The 24,620-nt window shown below is 36.3% G+C and overlaps 1 protein-coding gene, 1 non-coding gene and 2 pseudogenes across 10 annotated transcripts in view; 3 read left to right on the top strand and 1 right to left on the bottom strand.

Moving 5' to 3' along the window:
• Zfp82 (ZFP82 zinc finger protein) overlaps positions 1-19,287 on the top strand; it is a 28,103-nt gene extending 8,816 nt beyond the window's left edge. For 3 of the 9 annotated variants that reach the window (XM_021721221.3, XM_040279469.2, XM_040279468.2), the window contains exons 3-5: positions 1,196-1,322; positions 3,774-3,869; positions 10,342-19,287. In XM_021721221.3, the coding sequence (XP_021576896.1) occupies positions 1,196-1,322; positions 3,774-3,869; positions 10,342-11,711 (1,593 nt within the window). In that variant the 3' untranslated portion in view covers positions 11,712-19,287. The remainder of the gene's footprint in view (positions 1-1,195; positions 1,323-3,773; positions 3,870-10,341) is intronic. The other 6 variants (XM_040279473.2, XM_021721219.3, XM_078033154.1 and 3 more) reach the window with 4 other exon arrangements.
• LOC144371075 (UPF0729 protein C18orf32 homolog pseudogene) lies at positions 5,825-10,328 on the top strand (annotated as a pseudogene).
• LOC120888207 (small nucleolar RNA SNORD109A) lies at positions 10,110-10,147 on the bottom strand. The gene has a single exon (XR_005731705.1). It is a non-coding gene; the product is annotated as a small nucleolar RNA SNORD109A (small nucleolar RNA).
• Positions 19,288-19,562: 275 nt separating the features above from the next.
• On the top strand, positions 19,563-23,902 carry LOC144371017 (mortality factor 4-like protein 1 pseudogene; annotated as a pseudogene).
• The last annotated feature ends 718 nt before the right edge of the window (positions 23,903-24,620 follow it).

The following is a 24,620-nucleotide window of genomic DNA, read 5'->3' as shown; positions in this document are numbered from 1 at the left end:
TAATCCCAGTAGCTCAGGAGACTAAGGCAGGAGGCAGGAGGATCACAAGTTCAAAGCCAGCCTCAGCAATTTAGCAAGGCCCTAAGTAACTTAGCAGGACACTGTCAAAATAAAAAATAAAATAAAATAAAGCTGTGGTGCCATGGTTAAATGCCCCACGAGGGTTCAATCCCTGGTTAAAAAAGAAAAAAAATTGTAACAAGGAAAAATTATTAATAATTGTCATATATTCTGATTTTTAATATAAACAGAAGAAATTCTTTAACTGGACTCAGAACCTTTTCTTTTTCTTTTTTGTACTGGAGATTGATCCCAGGGTGCTTAACCACTGAGCTACATTTCCAGCCATTTTTATTTTTATTTATTTATTTTGGTACCAGGGATTGAATTCAGGGGCTCTCAACCACTGAGCCACATCCCCAGCCCTATCTCACTAAGTTGCTTAGAACCTCGCTTTTTTGAAGCTGGCTTTGAACTCTCAATCTTTGCTTTAGCCTCCTGAGCCACTGGGATTACAGGCATGTGCCACTGAACCCAGCCTTCCAGTCCTTTTTTTATTTCACTTTGAGACAAGGTCTTGTTCAATTGCTTAGGACCTCGCTAAGTTGCTGAATCTGGCTTTGAACTCATGACCTCCTGCCTCAGCCTTCCAAGCCTCTGGGATTACAGATCCCTTTTCTAAGACAGAAAATAGAGAGGTTTTTTTTTTGTTGTTGTTGTTTGTTTGTTGTTTTTGTTTTTGTTTTTAATCTGTTATTTAAGGAGGGGGGATAGAAGAACTCATGTTTTTGAGAACTTATGATGCAGACATATAACAGGCAGTTGCTTTATTTATATACAGTATAACATTTACTTGAGGCTCAGGTATCATTTAATAGGAAACCCCCCAAACACACCTGTTTAGATTATTGAGGTATACCAGTGTGTAAGAGGCTTATCTGTAGCAACAGGATTTTTTAAAAATATCTTTATTTATTTGTTTATGTGCTCTACCAATGAGCTACAACCCCAGCCTTGTAGAAGCAACAGGATTCTTCGGGACTAGGTAGGTACTCCGCTTCAGGCACACTCATTTCCGAACTGGGTGTATTAACAACTTTCCAGCTTTCAAGACTCTTTCCTCGCCATCATAGTCCATTTCCTGCAAGATTTTTTTTCGTATCAATTATATGACAAACAATGTTTGTCATTTCAGGGATCAGTGATGTTCAGTGATGTATCTATAGACTTCTCACAGGAAGAGTGGGAATACTTGGACTTGGAACAGAGGGACTTATACAAAGATGTGATGCTGGAAAACTATAGCAACTTTGTCTCACTAGGTAAGGTTCTCTACCTTTATATTAAGTGCCTTCTGTTAACATCAGCTTTTCCTCTGAAAATTTCAAGAATTATCTTTCAAGCTGGATGTAGTGGTGCATGCCTGATGACTTGAGAGGCTGAGGCAAAAATCTTAAGTTTGAGGCCAGCCTCAGCAATTTAGCAAGAATCTGCCTCAAAATAAAACAAAAAAGAGTTGGGCTGTATCTCAGAGGCAGAGCACTTATCTAACATGCATAAGGCTCAGATTTAATCTCTGGGTTTAAACCCTAGTACCAAAAAAAAGAGAAGACTGTCTTTCAAGAAACTAATTTAGGGGCTGGGGTTATAGCTCAGTGGTAGAGTTCTTGCCTCACTCACGTGAAGCACTGTGTTCTATCATCAGCACTACATAAAAATAAATAAATAAAGATATTGTGTCCTTCTTAAAAAAAAAACTAACTGAATTTCTTCTGTTTTTTTTAATTTAAAATTTTAATTTAATTTTTAGTTGTTGATGGGTCTTTATTTTATTCATTTATTTATAATTGATGTTGAGAATTGAACCCAGTGCCTGGCATGATAGGCAAGTGCTCTACCACTGAGCCAAAAACCCCAGCCCTCCTCCCTGTTTTTAAAGGAAAGGTTTCAGTTTATTTCATTGGAAGTGAACATCTTCATTAAGTATATTCATCTTTCCTATCATTTTTGTTTTTTAATTAAAAAAATTTTTTTACATGTAGATGGACACAATACCTTTATTTTATTTATTTATTTGTGTGGTGCTGAGGATCGAACCCAGGGCCTCATACTGCTAGGCAAGCACTCTACCACTGAGCCACAGCCCGAGCCCTGATCCCCAGCTCTTTCTATGTTTTGAGACAGGATTTTCTGTTGCCCAGGCTGGGCTGACACTTGTGATCATCCTTCCTCAGCCTCCCAAGAGACTGAGATTACAGGAATATGCTATGCTTGGCTTCCCTGTCCTTCAAATCTAGGTGATTTATAGACTTATCAGTGTCAACGAAAATATTTCACTTTGTTTTTGAACTCAGAATTGCTTTAGATATTTTATTAATATACCTGTAAGAAGAATAACTAGACCCTGTGTCTTGATTTTTCTCTATCAAAAGAAAACATAATTTACATAGTGATAAATTGGATCACCAAGATTTTTTTAAAGGGGCCGGGGATGTGGCTCAAGCAGTAGCGCTCTCGCCTGGCATGCATGTGGCTGGGGTTCGATCTTTAGCACCATATACAAAGATGTTGTGTCTGCTGAAAACTAAGAAATAAATATTTAAAAAATTCTCTCTTTAAAAAAAATATTTAAGATATTTCAAGGTAACTCAAGATATTTCAAGATAATTCAAGATAACTCATCTCTTTTATAAATAAACATTCAGTTTTACCTACTTTTATGACTGAAAATTAAAAATCTAAGAATTTTGCAATTAATGTTGTATGAATATCCTAATAAATCACAATTAATGTGTCCTAGGAAGCTTCTTGTTTTCTTCTCAGCAAAATAACAATAACTGATGACTAATATTTAAGTCTAAGTATATATTCATGTAAAATTCACAATAATTCTGTAAGGAGGCAGTATTAACACTAATTTATTTTACTTAAATATTTATTTTTGTTCTAGTTGGACACAATACCTTTATTTACTCCCTTATGTGGTGCTGAGGATTGAATCCAGGGCCTCCCATGCACTAGGCGAGCCACAACTCCAGCCCCAATAACACTAATTTATAATAAGGAAAAAGAAATGTAGAAGTAACATGCCCAGGGTCACACAGCTGGGAGGTGAAAGAGGCTGGATTTGAACCGTGTGATCTATGATCTCAGCCATTGATTTCCTCCGAAGAAGGAACACATATATATGAATACAGATTTTTAAAAGATCTTTTCCCTCCCTCTGTAATCTCTATTAATTTTGTAACCTTAATGTGAATTTTTTTGTTTTGATACCGGTGAATGAACTCAGGGGCACTTGACTACTGAGCCAGAACCTCAGCCCTGTTTGTGTAATTTATTAGAGACAGGATCTCACTGAGTTGCTTAGTGCCTCGCTAAATTGCTGAGGCTGTCTGAACTCACGATCCTCCTGTCTCAGCCTCCTGAGCCACTGGTATTACAGGTATACAACACTGCGTCTGGATTAATGTGATTTTTTTTGTAGTTGTAGATGGATAGAATGTCTTTATTTTATTTGTATATGGTGCTAAGGATTGAACTCAATGCCTCACACATGCTAGGCAACTGTTCTGCCACTGAGCTACAGCCTAGCTTGTGAATCAGGCTCTTGGTTGCATGCAAGGGAAGCACACTACCAACTGAGCTATATTCCCAGCCCCCCACCAGTTACCATTTTAACCTGTAGTTTATTACACATTTAACCAGGATAAACCAAAGTAATTTTGAATTTACATTTTATTTCTATATCACTTTGTTTCCTTTCTTCTAAGCAGGGTGTTTCATTTCTAAACCAGATGTGATTTCCTTATTGGAACAAGGAAAAGATCCCTGGAAAATTATGAAGAAAGGAAAAAGACAATATTCAGGTAAGTGAGGACCAGTTACTGTGGGAAGGCAACCCGCTAGATGGGAAGGAGGCACACCCTTTTGTGATGTTGTTTAAAGCCTTCTTTAAATGTCTAATGCCCAAGGAAAAATGCCTGAGACCTGGGGAGAAAATTAAGGTCAAAGCTGGGGATACTAAAAGAACTATTTCTTTATCCACTTACCACTCTTTTTCTGTTCTTTCAGTTTTTCTTGTGTCCTCACTACTGACAGCCATTCTATATTTTGAATCTGTTTCTTTCTTCTTTTACATTAATGGATGGGTAGGTGGATAGATAGATAACCTCTGAGCTGGGCACTATTATAGGTGCTGTCAATACTGTGGTAAACAAAAAAAGTCCTTGTCCCTGTGGAGTTTACCTGGTAATAAGAGAAACCTAGTTACTATAATTAAATAGAAATATAATTTCAGCATAACCCACTTGAATCAAATGTATGAAATATGATATGTCAAGAGCTTTGTAATATTTTGAACAACTAATAAAAAAAAAGGGAAAAAAAGAAATGACAGCTATAAAGAGATTGCTGTGAAGAAAAGTAAGAGTAAGAGGCTAGAGAATGATATGGGATGAAAGCTATTTTACTTTATTTAAAATTTTTTTTGTAGTTGTAGATGGACAGAATGCCTTTATTTTATTTGTTAATTTTTATGTGGTGCTGAGGATCGAACCTGGTACCTCACGCATGCTAGGCAAGCACTTTACTGTGCTTCAGCCCCAGCCCCATGAAAGGCTATTTTAGTTATGATGAAGAAAACTTGTTTTCAACTTTTCTCATTAATTTGTGAAAATATATATGCTTGCTGTTATAATATTATGTTTTATCAGCAACTAAAGTTTCATGTGAATTACACTAGAAGATAGACCCCAGATTACAGAATATCATTCTTATTTTCTTTAATTTATCTACCTTCAAATTAAGAAGAAACTTAAATGTAATAGACTTTAGGGACAATAATCCCTTGATTTAGCTTCTACCTCTGACCTATTTTCATCTCTCATTATACCTTTTGTTAAACAAGATTCCTTAAAATTTTGTGTAGAGATACATATTATGTATTTTGTTCTCTGTATATTCTGGTCTGACTGAGAAGAATCATTTTAGGCTAATAGCTCTAGTTTTATAATAATAAGGTAATTTTAGTGCCTACATTATTTCCTTTCTACCAAAGAAAAAGTACCCTGCCCCCCATCCTAACCTATTTTCTTATTCAAATTCAGGTAGTAAAATGACATTTACAAGTATTAACATTCAAAGAAAATGAAATGCAGAGATTTCAAGTGAATAAGTTAACAGTTTAGTCAGAAAGCATTTAGCCCAAATAATAATTGTCTCACAGTTAGACATCTTAAATGAGTACTCCCCTTTCCTTTTCTGTTCTACCTTTAAGTAAATTTTATTGAAGTATTGCATGCATACGGAAAATTGGACAAACGAGAGAATTTTTTTTAATGTTTATTTTTTAGGTGTAGATGGACACAACACAATACTTTAATTTTATGTGGTGCTGGGGATCGAACCGGGCCTTGCCCATGCTAGGCGAGTGCTCTACTGCTGAGCCACAATCCCAGCCTCAAGAGAAGGTTTTTTTGAGGAGCTGATATTTGAGGAAAGACATAAAGTAAGGGTTTAAGCCATAAAATTTTCTGAGAGAAGATCATTCTGAGCAGATGGAAATGTTCTGGGTAAGAAGTCAGCCTTTTGTGTTTGAGGAATGACATGAAGGCCATTGTGGTCAGAGAAGGAGAAAGAAGAGTAACAAGAGATATGAAGTCTGTGTTAGGAAAAGATCAGATAATGTAATCAGAAAAATCAGAAGCCATTGTTTGTATTATAAAATGATCCCTCTGATTGAGTGCAAAAGCCTGAGGGATCAGTATAGAGCCAGTTTCAGTTGTTCAGACTAGACATAATGATTGTTTGGATAAGACTGACAATGATAAGAAGTACTAAGAAGCTGTTAGAAACCAGGTGCGGTGGTGCATGCCTATAATCCCAGCAGCTTGGGAGGCTGAGGCAGTAGAATCCTGAGTTCAAAGCCAGCCTCAGCAAAAGCGAGGTGCTAAGCAACTCAGTAAGACCCTATCTCTAAATAAAAAATACAGAATAGGGCTGGGGATGTAGCTCAGTTGAGTGCCCTAAGTTCAATCTTTGGTGTATTCACCCCACCACTAAAAAGAAAACTGTTAGAGTCATAGCATGTAGAAGGTACTGCCAGGGCTGCAGTTGTAGTTCAGTGGTAAAGCACTTCCCTAGCACACATGAGGCACCAAGTTTGACCCTCAGCACCACATAAAAATAAATAAAATAAAGGTATTGTGTCCATCTATAGCATATATATACACACACATACACATACATACATATATACTGAATATGCTATTGGGTTGGGCATGTGGGTGCATGCCTGAATCCCAGCTACATGGGAATCTGAGACAGGACAGATTGAGGCTAACTGGGGTAATTTAGCAAGACTCTGTGTCAAAATAAAAAATAAAAAGAGCTGGGAATATAGTTCAGTGATGGAGTACTTTAGGTTCAATCTTTAGAACCATGAAAAAGCCAGGTGTGGTGGCCACACCTGTAGTCCAAGCAGCTCTGGAGACTGAGGCAGGAGGATCTCAAATTCAAAGCCAGCTTCAGCAATGGTGAGGCGCTTAGCAACTCAGTGAGACCATGTCTCTAAATAAAATACAAAAAAGGGCTGGGATTGCCTCAGTGGTTAGTAGCCTCTGAGTTCAATCTCCCATACCACCCCGCCAAAAAAAAGAACCCTGAAAAGAACAAAAAGAATATGCTACTGAGATTACAAGTGGAGTAAGTGGTAAAGAGTGGAGAGAAAGGGCCAGGCAGGATGGCACACAACCTGTAATCCCAGCAACTTGGGATGCTGAGGCAGGGAAATCATGAGTTCAAAACCAGCTTCATCAATTTAGTGAGGCCCTAAGCAACTGAGCAAGACCTTGTCTCAAAATAAAATATAAAAAAGGGGACTGGGGGAGGTGCTGGGGTTGTGGCTCAGTGGTAGAGTGCTCACTTAGCATGCATGAGGCATTGGGTTCCATCCTCAGTACCACATAAAATAAAGATATTGTGTCCACCTATAATTTAAAAATAAATATTTAAAAAAAGGGGACTGGGGATATAGTTCAGTGGGTAAGTACCCCTGGCTTAATCCCCAGTAACAAAAAGTGGAGAGGGAGAATAAGGTATTTGCTTAAAAAAAGCTGGTTGAACAGAAGCACAATTTATCTAAGAGGAGAAGATAAGGAAAAGCAGCTTGAAAGGTTGACATTGACAGTTTCTGATTTTGTATATTTTAACTTTTTCAGTTTGAGACGTTGAATAGGTCATTGAAAATGTCCATCTGGAGCCAGGAAAGATTACAGCTGGATATATATTTGAGCATCTTTACTTTTATGATTAGAATTAAATCCATGGATCTGGATGTGATTACTTAGGAAGGATGCAGATAGAAGAAAGGAGATAAAAAGAATCCTAAGAACTAATTCATGGGAGAACTTAGACCTTTGAAGGCAGAGACAACAGAGGAGATAGAGAAGGAATATCCACTCACTGAGAGAAAATAAATAAAAACAATAGTAAATGTTTCAAGTTGGAGGAAGTAGAGTGAGAACTGAGAAATGATCTCAGGTTCTAGTAAGATGGAGAATACTGATGACCTTGTAAATATTTATTTCAGGATGAAAACTTGATTAGAGTGAGTTGATGAGAGAGATATAGGGGAGGCAGTTAGGAGAATTATGTAAGATGACTCTTTGAGGTCGTGGCCCCAGCTGCCAGGCTCTGGTTCTGGGCAGCTGCCCTGAAAGTTCCCCCATCCCATTATGTCCTCAAGCTGACACAGAATCCTTTGTCATCCTGTTTGGACGTGCTTTTTGGCTGGGTGTCAGCTTGTCCTCCTCCCTGCCTCCCAAATGTGGACTTTGCCTTGGCCACTTGGTCCTCTTGGTTTAGGAGCTTGAGCCAGGGACAGGGTGTGCATTCCTTGTATTGTCATTCCTATTCTTCTCTGGAGCTGTACATATACCCTATGATTTCCCCTTTTGTTAGTCGCATATGGCCTAGAAAAGCTGTACAAGAATCCAATGATTAAAATAAAAAGGCAAAGTTGACTGTAAGGATACTGACAGAAATGGATTACCAACAAAAGACCAACAGGAATTGGTGATAAAAAGAAAGACTAATGAAATTTTCTCAAAGAATCTCAATTGTTTTTAAAATGGACCTGAAGCACCTTCTTTGTAATTGACTCTGAAACTAGAATTTTGCCTAGAGAGTTTATTTATCTGATATTTACTGGGAAATACTTTGTATTTATACTGTACTTAGTTGTGGGGGTGGAGTTGTGGCTCAGTGATAGAGTGCTTGCCTGGCACATGTGTGGCACTGGGTTCAAGTCTTAGCACCACATAAAATAATAAATAAAGGTATTGTGTCCATCCACAACTAAAAAAATTTTTTTAAATGTACTTAGTTAAAGGTTAAAGTTGTGGTGCTAAGAAATATGTTGATAGTTAACATTGAGGATATGGATTATAAGCAGTGTATTTGATGATATATTACAGCATATTTGTGTGCTCATGCAAATGAATCAATAGAGGAAATTAATGCAATGGAGAGAGGCATGATTGTGGTAACAATGTCCTTAGGCTGGGGTAGAGGGGAAGAAGGCAATATAGTTATGTTTATGTAAATTGGTCATAATATAGTTGTGCATATGGGTAAGTTACATTTTTTATTTCTTGCCTAAGAATTTCACAAGAACTGCAATAAGATATAAATATGATTTCCTGTCTCAAAAAATCACTAGTATGGGGCCGGGACTGTGGCTCAGTGATAGAGCATTTGCCTAGCACATGTGAAGCCCTGGGTTTGATCCTCAGCACCAGAGGAAAAATAAATAAAATAAAGGTATTGTGCCCAAATACAAGTAAAAAATAAATATTTTTTAAAAATCACTAATATGTTTCCAGAAAATATTGAAATAGTCTTGCCTATGAGAGAAAGGAAGAGACCTGAGTAAGAGGAGGAAAGAAAGAAACCAGTTGAATATTTGTGAAATGAATGAATAATAAACTGAAGGGGAAATTGAGTAAATAAAATTCTTCAGTAACTTTGCCATAATGTAGAGACAAAAAAATAACACATAGCCATGTGAAGGAGTAAATGGGTAGTACAGAGAATACTGCATAGATAAGGACATATGCAGCCACCTTCTTCCATTTATTTATTTAGCTGAGCAAGCTTGAATGAATGAAGAGAGAATTTAATCATTACAGGAAAGTATGAGAGACTAGGGGCAGATAAATCTATCCAGAATAACTATATAACTATGGGAATAAAGTGAGTAAAATTATGTGTTATGGATTCATTACTTAATGCTCTTGAGGAGATTGATTGGTAAAAATAAGAAAAATAGGACTGGGGCTAAAGGCCACTGGTAATGCAATTGCCCATCATGTATAAGGCAAATTTAGTGAGTATATGTGTTAAAAAGTAGGATATGTTATAAAGGCAAGAAATAAAGAATGACAGCATAGACTTAGTTACTAAGTAGGGTAGATCTCAAAGGAAGTGACTTTTAATCTAAGAGCTTAGGACGAGAAGGAGCCAGCCATGCAAAGAGCTCCATCAAGAAATTTGTGGGAGATGGAGCAGACTGTGCAAATTCCTGAGAGATGAAAAGAAGTTGGGAGATTTCGTAATGTCCAAAAGGAAGCCTTTCCAGGTAGCAATAAAGGGAACAGAGGTTTAAGATATATGTAGGTAAATGGCCTTGTTAACCACAATGAGCTTAATTTTAATTTTAAGAATAAAGAGACATTTTTGAAAAGAAAAAATTAAGTATGATTCCTAATGTTTCATCTCTTTCAGAATCATTATGTGGAGAATAGTAAATATTCCTCTGGGAATATAGAATCTGATGCACATGGTTTGGGTGGTATTTAAGCCTCAGTATTTGTAATAAGCTCCCCAGGAATTCTGATTCACACTTCAACTTGAAACTGGCTTAAATGCTTAACCATTAGTCTTCCTGTCTTATATGAACTCTCATTTTCCTGGTGTTCCTTTTTGCCTTTTTTGCTTTTTTCCCCCATATTATTTAGAGTTTGAGTATTACTTTTGTCTTGTTTCCACTGTCGAAACTTTACTTCTTTTTTTGAAATACTTTTTTTTTTTTTTTACTCGTCTAGACCTCAGATTGACATCTGGAATGAGTCTCTCAGCATCCTCATGAAATACTTTTTTTAAGTTGTAGTTGGATACAATGCCTTTATTTTTATTTATTTTTATATGGTGCTGAGGATCAAACCCAGTGCCTCACCCATGCTAGGTGAGCACTCTTACCACTGAGCCACAGTCCCAGCCCCAAAACTTTACTTCTTTTAGAAAGAGAAAACTTTTGTGTGCTTTTGTTTTTTCTTTTAGATTTGGAGACCAGGTGTGAGACCAAGAAGTTATCTTCAGAAAATGACATTTATGAAATAAATTTATCCCAGTGGAAGCTAATGGAAAGAATTAAAAACCATGGCCTTAAGGGCCTCATTTTAAAAAATGACTGGGAATCCAAAAGAAAATTTGAAGGACAAGAGGGACCTCAAGAGGGATACTTCAGTCAAGTGAAACTCACATCTGAAAAAGTATCCGCTTATCAGAAGCGCACATCTGTGACTCCACGTCAGAGAATTCAATTAGTGGAGAAACCCTATGAATGTAAAGAATGTGGGAAGGCTTTTAAAGTACGACAGCAACTTACTTTTCATCACAGAATTCATACTGGTGAAAAACCGTATGAATGTAAGGAATGTGGGATGACCTTTAGACAAACTGCACACCTCACTCGACATCAGAGACTTCATTCTGGAGAAAAGCTCTATGAATGCAAGGATTGTGGGGAAGCTTTCATGTGTGGCCCAGATCTTCGAGTACATCAGAAAATTCATATTGGTGAGAAGCCCTATGAATGTAAAGAATGTGGGAAAGCCTTCAGAGTTCGAGGACAACTTACTCTCCATCAGAGGATTCATACTGGTGAGAAACCCTATGTATGTAAAGAATGTGGGAAGGCCTTTAGACAGTATGCACACCTTACTCGACATCAAAAGCTTAATATTGCTGACAGACTGTATGAATGTAAAGAATGTGGGAAGGACTTTTTGTGTGGCTCTGGACTTAGAGTACATCATAAACTTCATACTGGTGAGAAACCCTATGAATGTAAGGAATGTGGGAAGGCTTTTAGAGTGAGACAGCAACTAACACTCCATCAGAGAATTCATACTGGTGAGAAACCCTATGAATGTAAGGAATGTGGAAAAACCTTTAGTCGTGGTTATCATCTTATTCTCCATCACAGAATTCATACTGGTGAAAAACCTTACGAATGTAAGGAATGCTGGAAGGCTTTTAGTCGTTACTCACAACTTATTTCACATCAGAGTATTCATATTGGTGTTAAACCCTATGATTGTAAGGAATGTGGAAAAGCCTTTAGACTACTTTCACAACTTACACAACATCAGAGTATTCATATTGGTGAGAAACCCTATAAATGTAAGGAATGTGGGAAAGCCTTTAGATTGCGCCAAAAACTTACTCTACATCAAAGCATTCACACTGGTGAAAAACCCTTTGAGTGTAAGGAATGTAGGAAGGCCTTTAGACTCAATTCATCTCTTATCCAACATTTGAGAATTCATTCTGGTGAGAAACCCTATGAATGTAAAGAATGTAAGAAGGCCTTTAGACAACATTCACACCTTACCCATCATCTGAAAATTCATAATGTAAAAATGTAAGAAAATCTTATCAGTACTATGTTGTAGAACATTCTATGAATGTAATATTTTGCTTCCTACATGTAGCTGACTTGGCATGTAAGGGGTTTTATACCATTAAAAGGCTATGTTGATATGTTCTACCATCACTTCAGCACATTTGTTGTAACTGATCCTATTAATATAACGATGTGGGAAAGATACTTATCTCTATCCCATCACTTTTTTCTTTTGGTTATATTGAAGAAAACACAACTGCTCTGGGCGGAAGTTTCTTCTTTGTAAAATGATGGTATAAAACTGTAGCAAAAATGGATGCAAATTCTTGACATTGTTCCCATTAACAGATGGAGTCCATATTTCCTCCCTTGAATATGGGCAGAGTCTGTGACTGCTTTGTCCAGTAGAACATAGTAGAAGTACTTCTGTGCAGTTTCTGGGTCCATGCTTTACTGTTAAGGTTACTTCGTCTCTTAAAACACTTTCTCAAGCTCTGAACTGTCATGTAACAAAGTCTAGCAAATGGAGAAGCCCTGAGATTATATATACAGGGAAAGATACCTGATGAATCCAGTGTTCCAGACATGCCCTTTAAGACACCAGATATTTGAGTGAAAGAGTTTTTGATCCTCTAGACCAGCTGATCACCACTGAGTAACCTCAGCTGACACCATGTGGAATAGAAGACTCAACCAGCTAAGTCCCTGCCCAACTCCTGATGCACACAATCATAGAAGAATTTAAAAATTGGCTGTTGTTTTAAGCCACTATATTTTGTTTTATCATTATTCTTAATATTACTCTTTTGAGAATTCTCTTGAAAGACTATTCTCAGTGGTTAAGCACTCCTGGGTTCAATCCCTGGTATCAAAAAAAAAAAAAAGACTATAGAAGTAATGAATATAAATATGCCTTCTACCAACATTTATCCCTTATTCTTGTTAAAATACTGAAAATGAGAAATTATTTTTCTGTTTATTAATAAAACAGGTATTCTACAATCTACATTCTCAGGTCCTAGTTAATATTTAATTAAAGGCTAACAAAAGATAACATAAAAGGAAGCTATTTGTAAATTTAAACTCACCTGTATTATAACTCCTGCATTTTTTGCCCCATTGGAGTTGAGTTTTTTGCCACGTTCCGCAGGCTGGTGTCCAAACTGCTGAGCTCAAGTGATCCCAGACTCCCAAGTACTGATTTACAATTGTGTGCCACCACGCCTGCCTACATTGTTTGTTTAGTCACTCCTTTGTAACTTAAAAAAAAAAATGCTACATAGGCTAGTTCGACTCCCTTCATATTGGCTTCTGTGTTCTTTTTTTTTTTTTTTTGACCACTGTAGCCTTTGATTGCTTTTTTTCCTAACCAAATGCATTGATCAGCTGTGGAGCACACTAGTGCATTATTGATAAATAAAGGGAAAGACTGGAACATTTAAATCTTTCCTTACCTTTATGAACTGCATTTCAAAACAACCAAAAGTTGATGAAGGATAGTTTATTAATAGAGAATTCTAGCTGGTAAAGTTCAAAGGAGTGATAGAATTTGAAAATTATGCTTATTTATAAAATAATGGGTCTTGGTGGAGATATCCATGGATACAAGACCATGGGTGAAGGATTAATAGAAAGCTTATGATTGGTGGTGCTGAATGGCAGCACCCACTAATCTACATTAACATTTCTAAATTAGATCAGCCAAGCTATGCCTTTCTAGATGTGATACAATCAATATACAAAGTATCTCCTGTGAAATATCCCTCTCCCCTAAAAATTTGCTTCAGAATTACAATTTAGTCTCTGAATCTAATTACCCATTTTCAGGAAACATGGAGAACTAAGGAACAGATTAGTGACACAAAGAAGCAAATAAGGAAATCCACAATTTGAAAAGTTTCCTGAATTAATGGTCTAATTTCTTAACCAAAATACATATCAAGAACAAAAAGAACCATAATCCTATGTCAAGAATAATAGACATATCAAGTACAGTGTATGGAACATATTGGTATCCTTGTGTTTTAACATTTTAATGTACTTGGGATTTGTTTTAATTAGGCATGGTGATAGACATAAAAATTATTGTCTTGAAGAAAGAAGTTTATTCTCAGATCCTTAAAACTAGTATTCTATTATCTGAAAGGAGGCATGGCTTGCATGTAGGGCCATATGGGGAAGCACCCAAAGACTTGGGTAAAAGCAGAAATAGAGAGGATAATGCAAGCCCCAAGGCATTTATTAGTGATTTGTTGTTTATTGTTTTATTTGGGGGGAAGGAATGGGTAAGGCAGGCTAGACACTTGAGTAAGTTTAGGGTGGATAGTTTGATAATTTTGGCAGATTCTGTGCTACAGAGGTGATTGCTAGTTGTTCAGTACCTGGCCCTAGGGTAATTTACAGCTGGGGAGTTTTGATGTGGTATATAGTTTGATAAAGCATGGATGGGAATATGGGCTCTGGATTGTTTGATTTGTATATCAAAGATCTACTCACAGGGGAACTATTGCTATCTATGCATTAGCTAGTCTTGGGAGGAGTCTTCAGGATCAAGGCCTGAACTGCCAGAGCATTAAGGGTACAGAAAATGTAGTCAGTCCAATCCTGATTTGGACAAATTAGTGACAATGTTTTTATATATTGTGTAAATATAACCATGGATTATGTATTAAATGATACTAAGCAATTGTTCATTATGTTAGGCATTATGTTGGCATTATGGGTGTGTGTATAAATATGTGCTAGAGATCTATACTGAAGTATTGAAGGGTAAAATTATGTCATGCCCTATGATTTGCTTTAAAATGTAGTCATGCATCACATAATGATTTTTCAGTCAACAGTGGGCCACAGGGCTGGGGCTGTAGCTCAGTGGCAGAGCACTTGCCTCACATGTGTGAGGCACTTGGTTCTATCCTTAGCACCACATGAAAACAAACAAATAAAATAAAGGCGTTCTGTCCATCTACCAAAAAAAAAAAAAAGTTGACCATATGTTCAACATTGATCCCATAAGATATTATCACCTATTATCTTAATGTCATTAATGTAATGTCATTAATGACATTAATGTAATATCATTACCCATCTTAGGTGTCAAAGTAGACTCTGTGATGTTTGCATAACAGTGAAATCACCTAAAGATGCATTCCTTAGAAAGTATCCCTGTAAGTAACTGAAAATATGTGGGAGGAATAGATGAAACAAGATTGGCAAAATGTTGCTGTGTTATTTCTTCATAATAGACACACAGGGTTCATTGTGCTATTTTTACTATCTTTACATATATATTAAAATTTCCATAATAAAAATTTTAAGGTAGAGAATCAAATCTGAAGTGTTAAAATATTTAGAGATGAATAATAATGTGTTGCCTACAAATGAAAATTTGTGGGAAATCACCAAAGCGCTACTAAAAGAAAACCCCAAACAATGCATTTAGAAAACCTGGATTGAGGCGGGGAAAAAAAAGAAGAAAACCTGGATTGAGGAACCAGTGTTTGTCTTGTTCACCATCCTTTTCCTATACCAAAATGACTGTCACGTAACAGGCAATTGATACATAATGGAAAAAATAAGCATTAACTTAAGCTAGAAGATTAAAATAAGAAAGAAAAAAAACACTAAGATGTTTGTTACAGTGCATATCTGGAATGTTCCCCAAAGGCTCATGTGTTGAAGACTTGATCCCTAGCTGGTGGCAATATTGGGAGATGGCAGAAACTTTAGGAGGTGGGGCTCAATTGGAGGAAGGAGGTGACTGGTGGCATGTCCTTGAAGGGTAAATATTGTTGTCTTGGCCTCTCTCTCTCTTCTTCACTGCTGCCATGAGGTAAGCAGCTTTGCTCCACTAATGTTCCCTGCCATGACGTACTGCTTCACTACAGGCTCAGAAACAATGGAACTACCCAGCTGAAACCATGAACCACACTAAATCTTTCCTTTAAGTTGATTTCCTCAGGTATGTCGTCACAGTGATGAAAAGCTAATGGATACAATAAGTAGTAGGAAGTAATTTATATGATAAAAGAAATAAATGGAACTACTAAAGTCTAAAGTAGTAGACTCTAACCAAGGGTGTTCTCTTTGCAGGGATAATTAATACAGAATTGGCAGTTATTGAGGGGGGAAAACATAAATCAGTTACAGCTTTATGTATGAGAAAGGTGAATAGCTAAATATATCAAGGAGATTTAAAAAATTTAAGTTATATGTTAACACATACATATAGTTGCATATGTATAAACAAACAGAGAATGAGTTATCCTAAGAAACCTAAATTATCAAAATTGGCTCAAGATATTACAGAAACCCTGAACAGATCTATAGATGACGGAAAAAAATGAAATGTGGTTATGATCTTATTTTTTTAAAAAAGAATAGTTTTTCAGGTAATAAATATTTTAAAGAACTAATAATCTCTAGATTATTCTATAATGCAAATATCCCAATAATAAAAATAGATGAGAGGGCTGGGGTTATAGCTCATTGGTAGAGCACTCACTAGCCTAGCACATTCGAGGCCCTGGGTTCGATCCTCAGCATCACATAAAATAAAGGTATTGTATCCAACTACAATAAAAATAAGTATTTAACAACAAAAAAAAAGATAAGAATACCATCTCAAAAGAAAAATCTAGACCTATTTTACTTAAGATACATGCAGACTATATTAATAAAGTATCAGTAAATTAAATGCAATATCTATTAAAATAATTATAAAACATAAAATAATCTTGCTAGAAATACATAGGGCTCTGACCTTTGTGATTTAATTATGTATTTAGATTTTTTTGTTTTTAGTTTTTAGTTTTTTTTTTTGTGTGTGTGTGTGTGATGCTGGGGATTGAACCCAGGGCCTTGTGCATGTAAAGCAAGCACTCTACCAACTGAGCTATATCCCCAGACCCTAGATTTTTTTTTATTTCTAACTTGAACAATTTAACAATGTTGGACAAAAGACATGACCCAGCTCCATTATTTTTTTTAATTGTAGGCAACAGATATTATCCCTTTATTTATTTATTTTTAATGTGTTGCTAAGGATTGAACCCAGTGCCTCACACATACTAGGCAAAAACTCTACCAAATGAGTTAAACCCCAACCCTCCAACGTTTTTTTACATTATTTTCCTAACTATTTTCATTTATCTGAACTTCATCAGCTTTGCTCACACTTGTAATTCCAGCAAGGAGACCTCCTTGCAAGTTCAAGACCAGACTCAGCAATTTATACATATGAAAACATAGAAATTCAACATGAAAGTTTATTGGCCTAGTCTGCTTTGTGCTGCTATAAGAGAATACTGTGGACTGTAATTTGCAATGAATAGGAATTTATTGGCTAATGGTATTGGAGGTTGAAAAGGCCAAGATTGAGGGGCTGGCATCTAATGAGAGCCTTTGTATTCTGTCATCCCATGGTGGAAGGATAAATTGAGGATGAGAGAGAGCAAGAGGGGTAAGCTTTCCCTTTTATAATAAGAAACCCACTTCTATAACAAACCCATTCTCATGATAATCCTCTCATGAAGGTAGAGGCCTCAGTGGCAAAACACTTGCCTAGCTATGCAAAGCTCTGGATTCAATCCCCAGTACTGGGGGTGGGGAGAGAAAGAAAAGGAACTCATTTCTGCAATAAATAACCCACTTCCCAAATGATTACATTAATCCATTCATGAAGACAGAGGCCTTATGACATATTCATCTCTTCCAGGTCCCACCTCTTAAGAGTGTCCCACTGGGGATAAAGTTTTCCAACACATGAACTTTGGGGTGCACATTCAACCTTAGCACCTTCTACAAATTAAAATGAATATTGTCACAACTCTTTATTTTCAACCAAATCTCTGATGCCACTAAAGATATACCTTAAGATTTGTACTTCCAAGTCTATTTTGCTCTGATAGGGCAGTTGTCGCTAATCAATCATTCATCATCTGGAATAATACATCTTTACCACTCAGGATTTCAAATTGTTTGTATTCATAAAGAGTAAAATTAACACAAAATATCTTAAGTAAAATTACTGATATAAGAATAAAATTAGTTTTTGCTTATAGATGGATGTTTGATAACAATTTGTAACAATCTGTAACAATTTCATGTTAACAGAGGTTTCTTGGAGACAGCACATTTACTGAAATTTTCTGAAAATATAGTACTTAATAGTATTTGAAGAAAATGTTTTTGTTAAAACAAGCATAGGAGCTCTGCATACCATATTTTTGGGGCAGGAATCACATTAAGTGCCTATAAAAAGATTCACAGACTGTTTCATTTTATCTAAACCAAAAACATCTCAGACTTCATATAGAACTCTTACCTATTCCAGATGTTCTTGGGCAGATGTTGCCATTACCAGAAGTACTTCAAGGATTGAAATGTCTCCATTATGGCAGATCTATGGTTCTATGGCAAAGAAAGCAACTAACATGCTATGTACCCAGCTGCTTGCATTTTTAAAACTTAAAATGGTGCTTTTTGGGGGGATTAAAGGTATGACTCAATGGTAGATCCCTTGCCCAACATGCATGTGGCCCTGAGGTTTGATATCCAGCACTCCACAGTCTATACAAGGTGCTTTTTCAATGGAATAGAAAACCCATAGGCCCTGTCTGTATATGTATTTAAACCTTTTATTGATAAATATTCTTATTATATTCAGTTTTTCACTGTGAAAAATGCCTTACCGAATATCTCTGTGTTTCTTGCTATACATGAGAGTTTTTCTAAGGTGCTTATCAAAAAGCGAGATTATCCTCTCACAATTTATGTTCACTTTTACCCTTGCCAGATATTGCTACAGAAGTAGAGTAGCATTATGGTAAATTTATAATGCCTTTAACTAGTGAAGCAATTCCTTATATCCATGTCTGGTATGAGTTTTAATATTTTCTTGATTAATAATGAGTTAAGCATCTGTAAACATCTGTTTCATGTCTAAACAACTTGCTAATTCACATCTTGCCCATTTAAAAAAAATTCATGTAAGATTTGTGATATTCTTATCCAGATAGTAATCCTTTACGTGTTATAAGTGATGAATTTAACTGTCTTCCAGGTTATGGCTTATATCTGTATTTATGGTGATTTTGTCAAGTTAAAATTTAAATATGAATGCAATAATAATTTTCATTATCACAAAAGATTTTCAAAGGTCTAATCTTTTAATTTTATGTTTTACTAGACTCTTAGTTTTCTAAACAGTTTTGTTAACTGCAAATAGATATAATTTTGGTTTTTCCTGAATATGTATAGCAATTATTTTATTAATCTTATAATAGAACCTTCAGAAAAGGTTTAGTGGGATTATTGATGATAGCAGGCATCTAATTATTTCTCCAAATTTAATGGAAATCACTTAGTGTAATGTTTACTCTAGGTTTAAATAGACTGTCTCAGTTGTTTCTTGAAGACCCTACTTTTGTTATTAGAAATGCCAATGGAATATTGTCAGATGCCATTTTGGCACAATAATGTTTTTCTCTTTGAATTTGTTAATGTGATCTGTGGTCATTAAGGCAGTATGGTATTACTTAAGAATGAAAAAATCAGAACAATGGATCAAAATAAAGAACCCTAAAAAAGGCCCAACATATATATGTGTGGTCATCTGATTTATATTAAAAGTTCCTCTGCAATGTAGTTGGGAAATGATGATCTTTTCAATAAGGAGCATTGGGTCAGTCACATATCCATATGAATGGAATAATTACCTTTTTTTTTTTTTAATTACCAGGATTGAACCCAGGGGCATTTAACCACTGAGCCAAATCCCCAGCACCCACTCCCCCCCCCCCCCGTTTTTGTTTTTTTTTTAGATAGGTCCTTGCTGAAGCTGCTCTCAAACTTGTGATCCTCCTATCTTGGCCTCCTGCGCAGCTGGGATTACAGGTGTGCACCACTGTGCCTGGCAAAAAATTACTCTTGACTCTTACTTCACACTGCACACAAACAATTCCAGATCAAATTCTAAAAAGTAAAACAAATTCTTTAGAGGAAAACAATATCTTTATAGAACTGAATTTGCAAAGATTTCTTTTTTTTAATAGCAAATGAGGACATTTAAAAAAAAAACTTTTAATTTTCTTTTTATGTGGTGCTGAGGATCGAACCCAGGGCCTCACATGTACCAGGCAAGCACGTAGTCACTGAGCCACAATCCCAGTCCCCAAAGATTTCTTAAAAGAGCTAAGAAAGCACTAACCAGAAATAAAAAAGTGGTAAATTTTACCATATTAAGTTTAAGAATCTATTTTTATCCAAAGACACGATTAAGAATATGGAAGAACAAAACACAAAGTGGGAGAATGTTCATAATGTATTTGAATAAAGATTCATCCAGAATATATAAAGAACCCCTATAGATCAGTAGATAACATAATCAAATAGGAAATGGGGGGGGGAACAGCAAATAAGCACTTCAAACAAAAAGGTGCTCAAATTTTTTTTATCAAGAAAACAGAAAAAATTACAACCACAATGAGATATCACTAACCTAACAGATTCACCAATGAATAAATGTGTACAAAGTGCTTACGTACAATGCATGCCTACACAGTGTGCCACAGAATGTTCCAGCCTATAACAATACTGAATATTAAAGACAAAATCCTCAAGCCTGGCATGGTGACACACATTTGTAATCCCAGTGACTGGAGAGTGAGTCAGGATAATTCCAAGTTTGAGGACAGCTTCAGCAATTTAGCAAGGCCCAAAGAAACTTAGACCCTCTCTAAAAATCACCAACATCCACAAAAAAAGACTCATCTCTATGAAAATACAGGAAGCAAGTAGCCAGTAAGTACGTAGCTAATTAAAACTTCATATACTTAAGTGATACAATATTAATTCCAAGCAGACTCTGTTAAATAAGAATGTCTATTGTAATTCCTACAATAGATACATAGAAATATAGCTGAAAAGCAAATACAAAAAATGTATCAGAAAAAATTGATTACCCCCTCAAAAAAGGCAGGAAAGGAGAAGTAGTGGATTTTAAAATGGGACAAATAGAAATCAACAAAAAAGCAAACATGAACACAGACAAGTTAATGATCAATGTGAATGGTCCAGAGATTGTCATACTGGATTTTTTTTTTTAAGTCAAACTCAACCACATACTGCCTGCAAGAGATGTTTTATTGTTGTTGTTGTTGTTTGTGTGTGTGGTGCTGGGGATTGAACCCAGGGCATTGTGCATAAGAGGAAAGCACTCTATCAACTGAGCTACATACCTCCCCAACCCCCAAGAGATGCATTTTAAATGTAAAATAACAAATAAGTTCAAGGAAAAAAGATGGAATAAGGTATGCCATCCAAATAGTAAGTACAAGAAAACTGGCCTGGTTGTACTAGTATTAGACAAAATTGGTATTAAGAGATAAAAGGAATGACAGCAGGGTCAATTCATTAAAATGACACACAAATGTGTATACACCAAGTAATAAAGATTCAAAATACATGAAGCAAAAACTGAACAAACTAAAGGGAGAAACAGATGAATCTACAATAGTGGTTTGAAATTTCAAAACTCCAAATCAGACCCAAGACGTGGAGTTTGCAGTACCTGACCTCGCCTCTGATGCGAAGTTGGGTCAGGTAGAGAGTAGGGAGCGGTAGTCGCTGGTGGTGGGAGAAGGAGGCAGCAATGAGTCACTTATAAACTGCGCTCAAGCAGGACCCGAAGCTGAAATGCCAGGAGGGTGAGCCAGTAGGGTGCTTTCATGGGCCTCTTTGTGAAGCATAGTGTGCTAAGGTTGCCATAAAGGACAAACAAGTGAAATACTTATACATTACAGCGGTTGGAATAAAAATTGGGATGAATGGGTTCCAACCAGCAGAGTTCACAGGTACGTGGACACCGATCTGTAGAAACAGCGAGAACCCCAAAAAACCAATGGGGGCAGTAAGCAAGGGGAAGGTGAAAGGCGGGGGGGGGGGGTCCAGGAAAGAAGACATCTAGTCTGTAACAGAAAAGGTTGAGGTGAAAACAAGAAAGAAAAAACAGAAAACACCTGGAAATGGAGATGGTGGCAGTAATTAGTGCGACACCTCCGCCTCCTTGGAAGAAAAGGGCCCCGAGTAGATCCTACTGTTGAAAATGAAGAAACATTTATGAACAGAGTTGAAGCTAAAGTAAAGATTCCTGAAGAGCTAAAACCACGGCTTGTTGATGACTGGGACTTGATTACCTGACAAAATAGCTCCTTTATCTTCCTGCAAAGCAGAATGTGGATTCTATTCTAGATATTATTCAATTTATAAGAAATCTCGACGAAATAGATAATAAATATGCTATTAATGAATTGTGGCAGGAATAAAAAGAATACTTCAATGGGCACCCCACTGCTCTACAAATTCAAGAGACCACACCATGCTGAGGTTCTTGTAGATCATCCTGATGCACCCATGTTTCACGTATATGGAGCACCATATCTACGCTTATTATTTGTAGGAATTGGAACAATATTATTTGTAGGAATTGGAGCAATATTGGCCTATACACCTCTGGATGAGAAGAGCCTTGCTTTATTACTGAATTATCTTTACGATTTCCTCAAGTACCTGACAAAGAATTCTGCAACTTTGTGTAGTGCCAGTGATTATGAAGTAGCCCCTCCTGAGTACCATGGGAAAGCAGCGTGAGGAGATGCTCTTCATTCACTTGTGTCTGGATCTCTGAAAACACATTTTTGTTCTTGGTCCTTTGAAGATGTTGGTGATTAACAGAATTTTTTTTAACTGTTTGAAATATTTTCAGTTGTGGATGGACACAATAACTTTATTTTATTTATTTACTTATATGTGATGCTGAGGATGGAACTCAGGGCCTCACCATACGCTAGGTGCGTGCTCTACTACTAAGCCACAATCCCAGCCCCCAAAGCTGCTCTTGAATGCTGGTGATTCTATTCCTTTGACACTACACACTTTTATGTTAATGCTATATGATAAAATATTCTGATTCCTAGTACCAAAGTTTCAATTCAGTGTGTATAACTGAATACACTCATCCATTTTTGCTCCCCACCCTTTTTTAATAGTGCTTAAAGACCCATCCTTTGCAAGTTAGCCATATTGTTCCTTAGGTATTATATCTTTGCCCACTAAACAATAATGACAACACATCAAAATTTGTGGAATATAGTTAAAGTAGAAGAAAAGTTGTAGACTTTGGAAGCTTAGATTAAAATATTTTAAATCAATTATATCTTTTTGCTAAGAAGCTACAAAGAATAAATTAAGTAGAATGAAAGGCTGAAGAGCAGAGATGACATACTGAAGTAGACATATACAGGTATACAACAGAGAAAATAAAAATTTAGTTTCTTAAAAAGGTTAATAAATTAGTAAAAATCTGAACAAGTTAATAGAGAAAAAATAGCCAAGCACAGTGAGGGGAACCCATAATCCCAGCTACTCAGGAGGATCTCCTGGGCCCAGGAGTTGGAGACCAGCCAGGGCAACATGGCATGACCCTGAGAGAGAGAGAGAGAGAGAGAGAGAGAGAGAGAGAGAGAGAGAGAGAGAGAATGAATACATGAATTATCTAGAGTGGAAGAGGGAACATCATTAATAATTTTTTTCAGACATTCAAAGGTCATCATAAACATTATAATAAATTCAATATAAATGAAAAAACAAATTTCCTGAGAATACAACTTAAGAGAATGTATACAAATTGAAATCTAAAAGCCCTATATCTTTTAAAGAAATTCAGTTCTTAACTGGGCATGGTGGCACACACCTGTAATCCCAGCTACTCAGGAGGTGGGCCAGCCTGAGCAATTAGTGAGATTATGTCTCAAAATTAAAAAAAAAACATTAAAATAAAAAATTCAATCCCCAGCCCATAAAAAAGAAAAAAAAATGTCAAGGCTCCTTAGTGAGGGGTGTAAAGAATTCAGTATGAGGGCTGGGGTTGTGGCTCAGTGGTAGAGTGCTCGCCAAGCACATGCGAGGCCCTGGGTTCGATCCTCAGCACCACATATAAAATAAATAAAGGAACTGTGTCAACTACAGTTAAAAAATACTTTAAAATAAAATAATAAAAAATTAAAAAATATTTTAAAAATTCAGTATAGAGTTTCAAAATGCCTCAAAACTTAGTCAAAACAAAAAGGAAGGGTCTGGGGTCATAGCTCAGTGGTAGAACAATTGCCTAGCATGTGTGAGGCATTAGGTTGGATTGTCAGCACCACATATAAAGGTCCACCAACAAAAAAATTTTCTTAAAAAAGGAAGGAAATATGGAGAAACTTAAGTTCTTTGTATTAAAGGTTTTTTTAAACCTTTAATTAATTTACTTATCTTTATGTGGTGCTGAGGATCAAACCCAATGCCTCACTCGTGCTAGGCAAGTGCTCTACCACTGAGTTACAACCCAGCCCCTTTTTATTGTTTTTGTTTTGTTTTGATGGAGTGTTGCTTTCCTCACATAAACTCAATCATAAACATGTAAATAGTAGTTTGTTTTGAATTTTTAAATATTTTTACAAAAAATCTTAAGGAGCTCAGAATTTTCTTTTGTCTCCTACTTCACATTCATTTATTGTTTGCAAATCGAGGCTTAATAAGATCAGCCTAGACATTTTCAAGTATCTGCTAAAACCATATTCTTAAGAACTCAATCTTCCATCTATTAATAATGTATTAACAATCTAGGATGGGGAGGATGCCATCATGTACTCCCTGGAGGGCTCATCTGTATCTTTCCCCAAGGAACCCAGGCCAGGACAAGCTCAATAACTCCTCTGAGAAAGATCTCGCAACACATTCTCTAATGTTCACTTTTCAAATCTCCTCATCGGAAAGACAACAATTGTAAATATATGTGCTTAAGAGAGCTTGAAAATATTTTAGCAAAACCTGACAGAAGGAAACGGAAAATACACAGCCTCTTTAGGTAACTAGCAGAACTATGATT

Source organism: Ictidomys tridecemlineatus, chromosome 15 (assembly GCF_052094955.1).
Source record: "Ictidomys tridecemlineatus isolate mIctTri1 chromosome 15, mIctTri1.hap1, whole genome shotgun sequence".
NCBI lineage: Eukaryota > Metazoa > Chordata > Mammalia > Rodentia > Sciuridae > Ictidomys > Ictidomys tridecemlineatus.
This window is presented reverse-complemented; position numbering and strand designations above follow the sequence as displayed.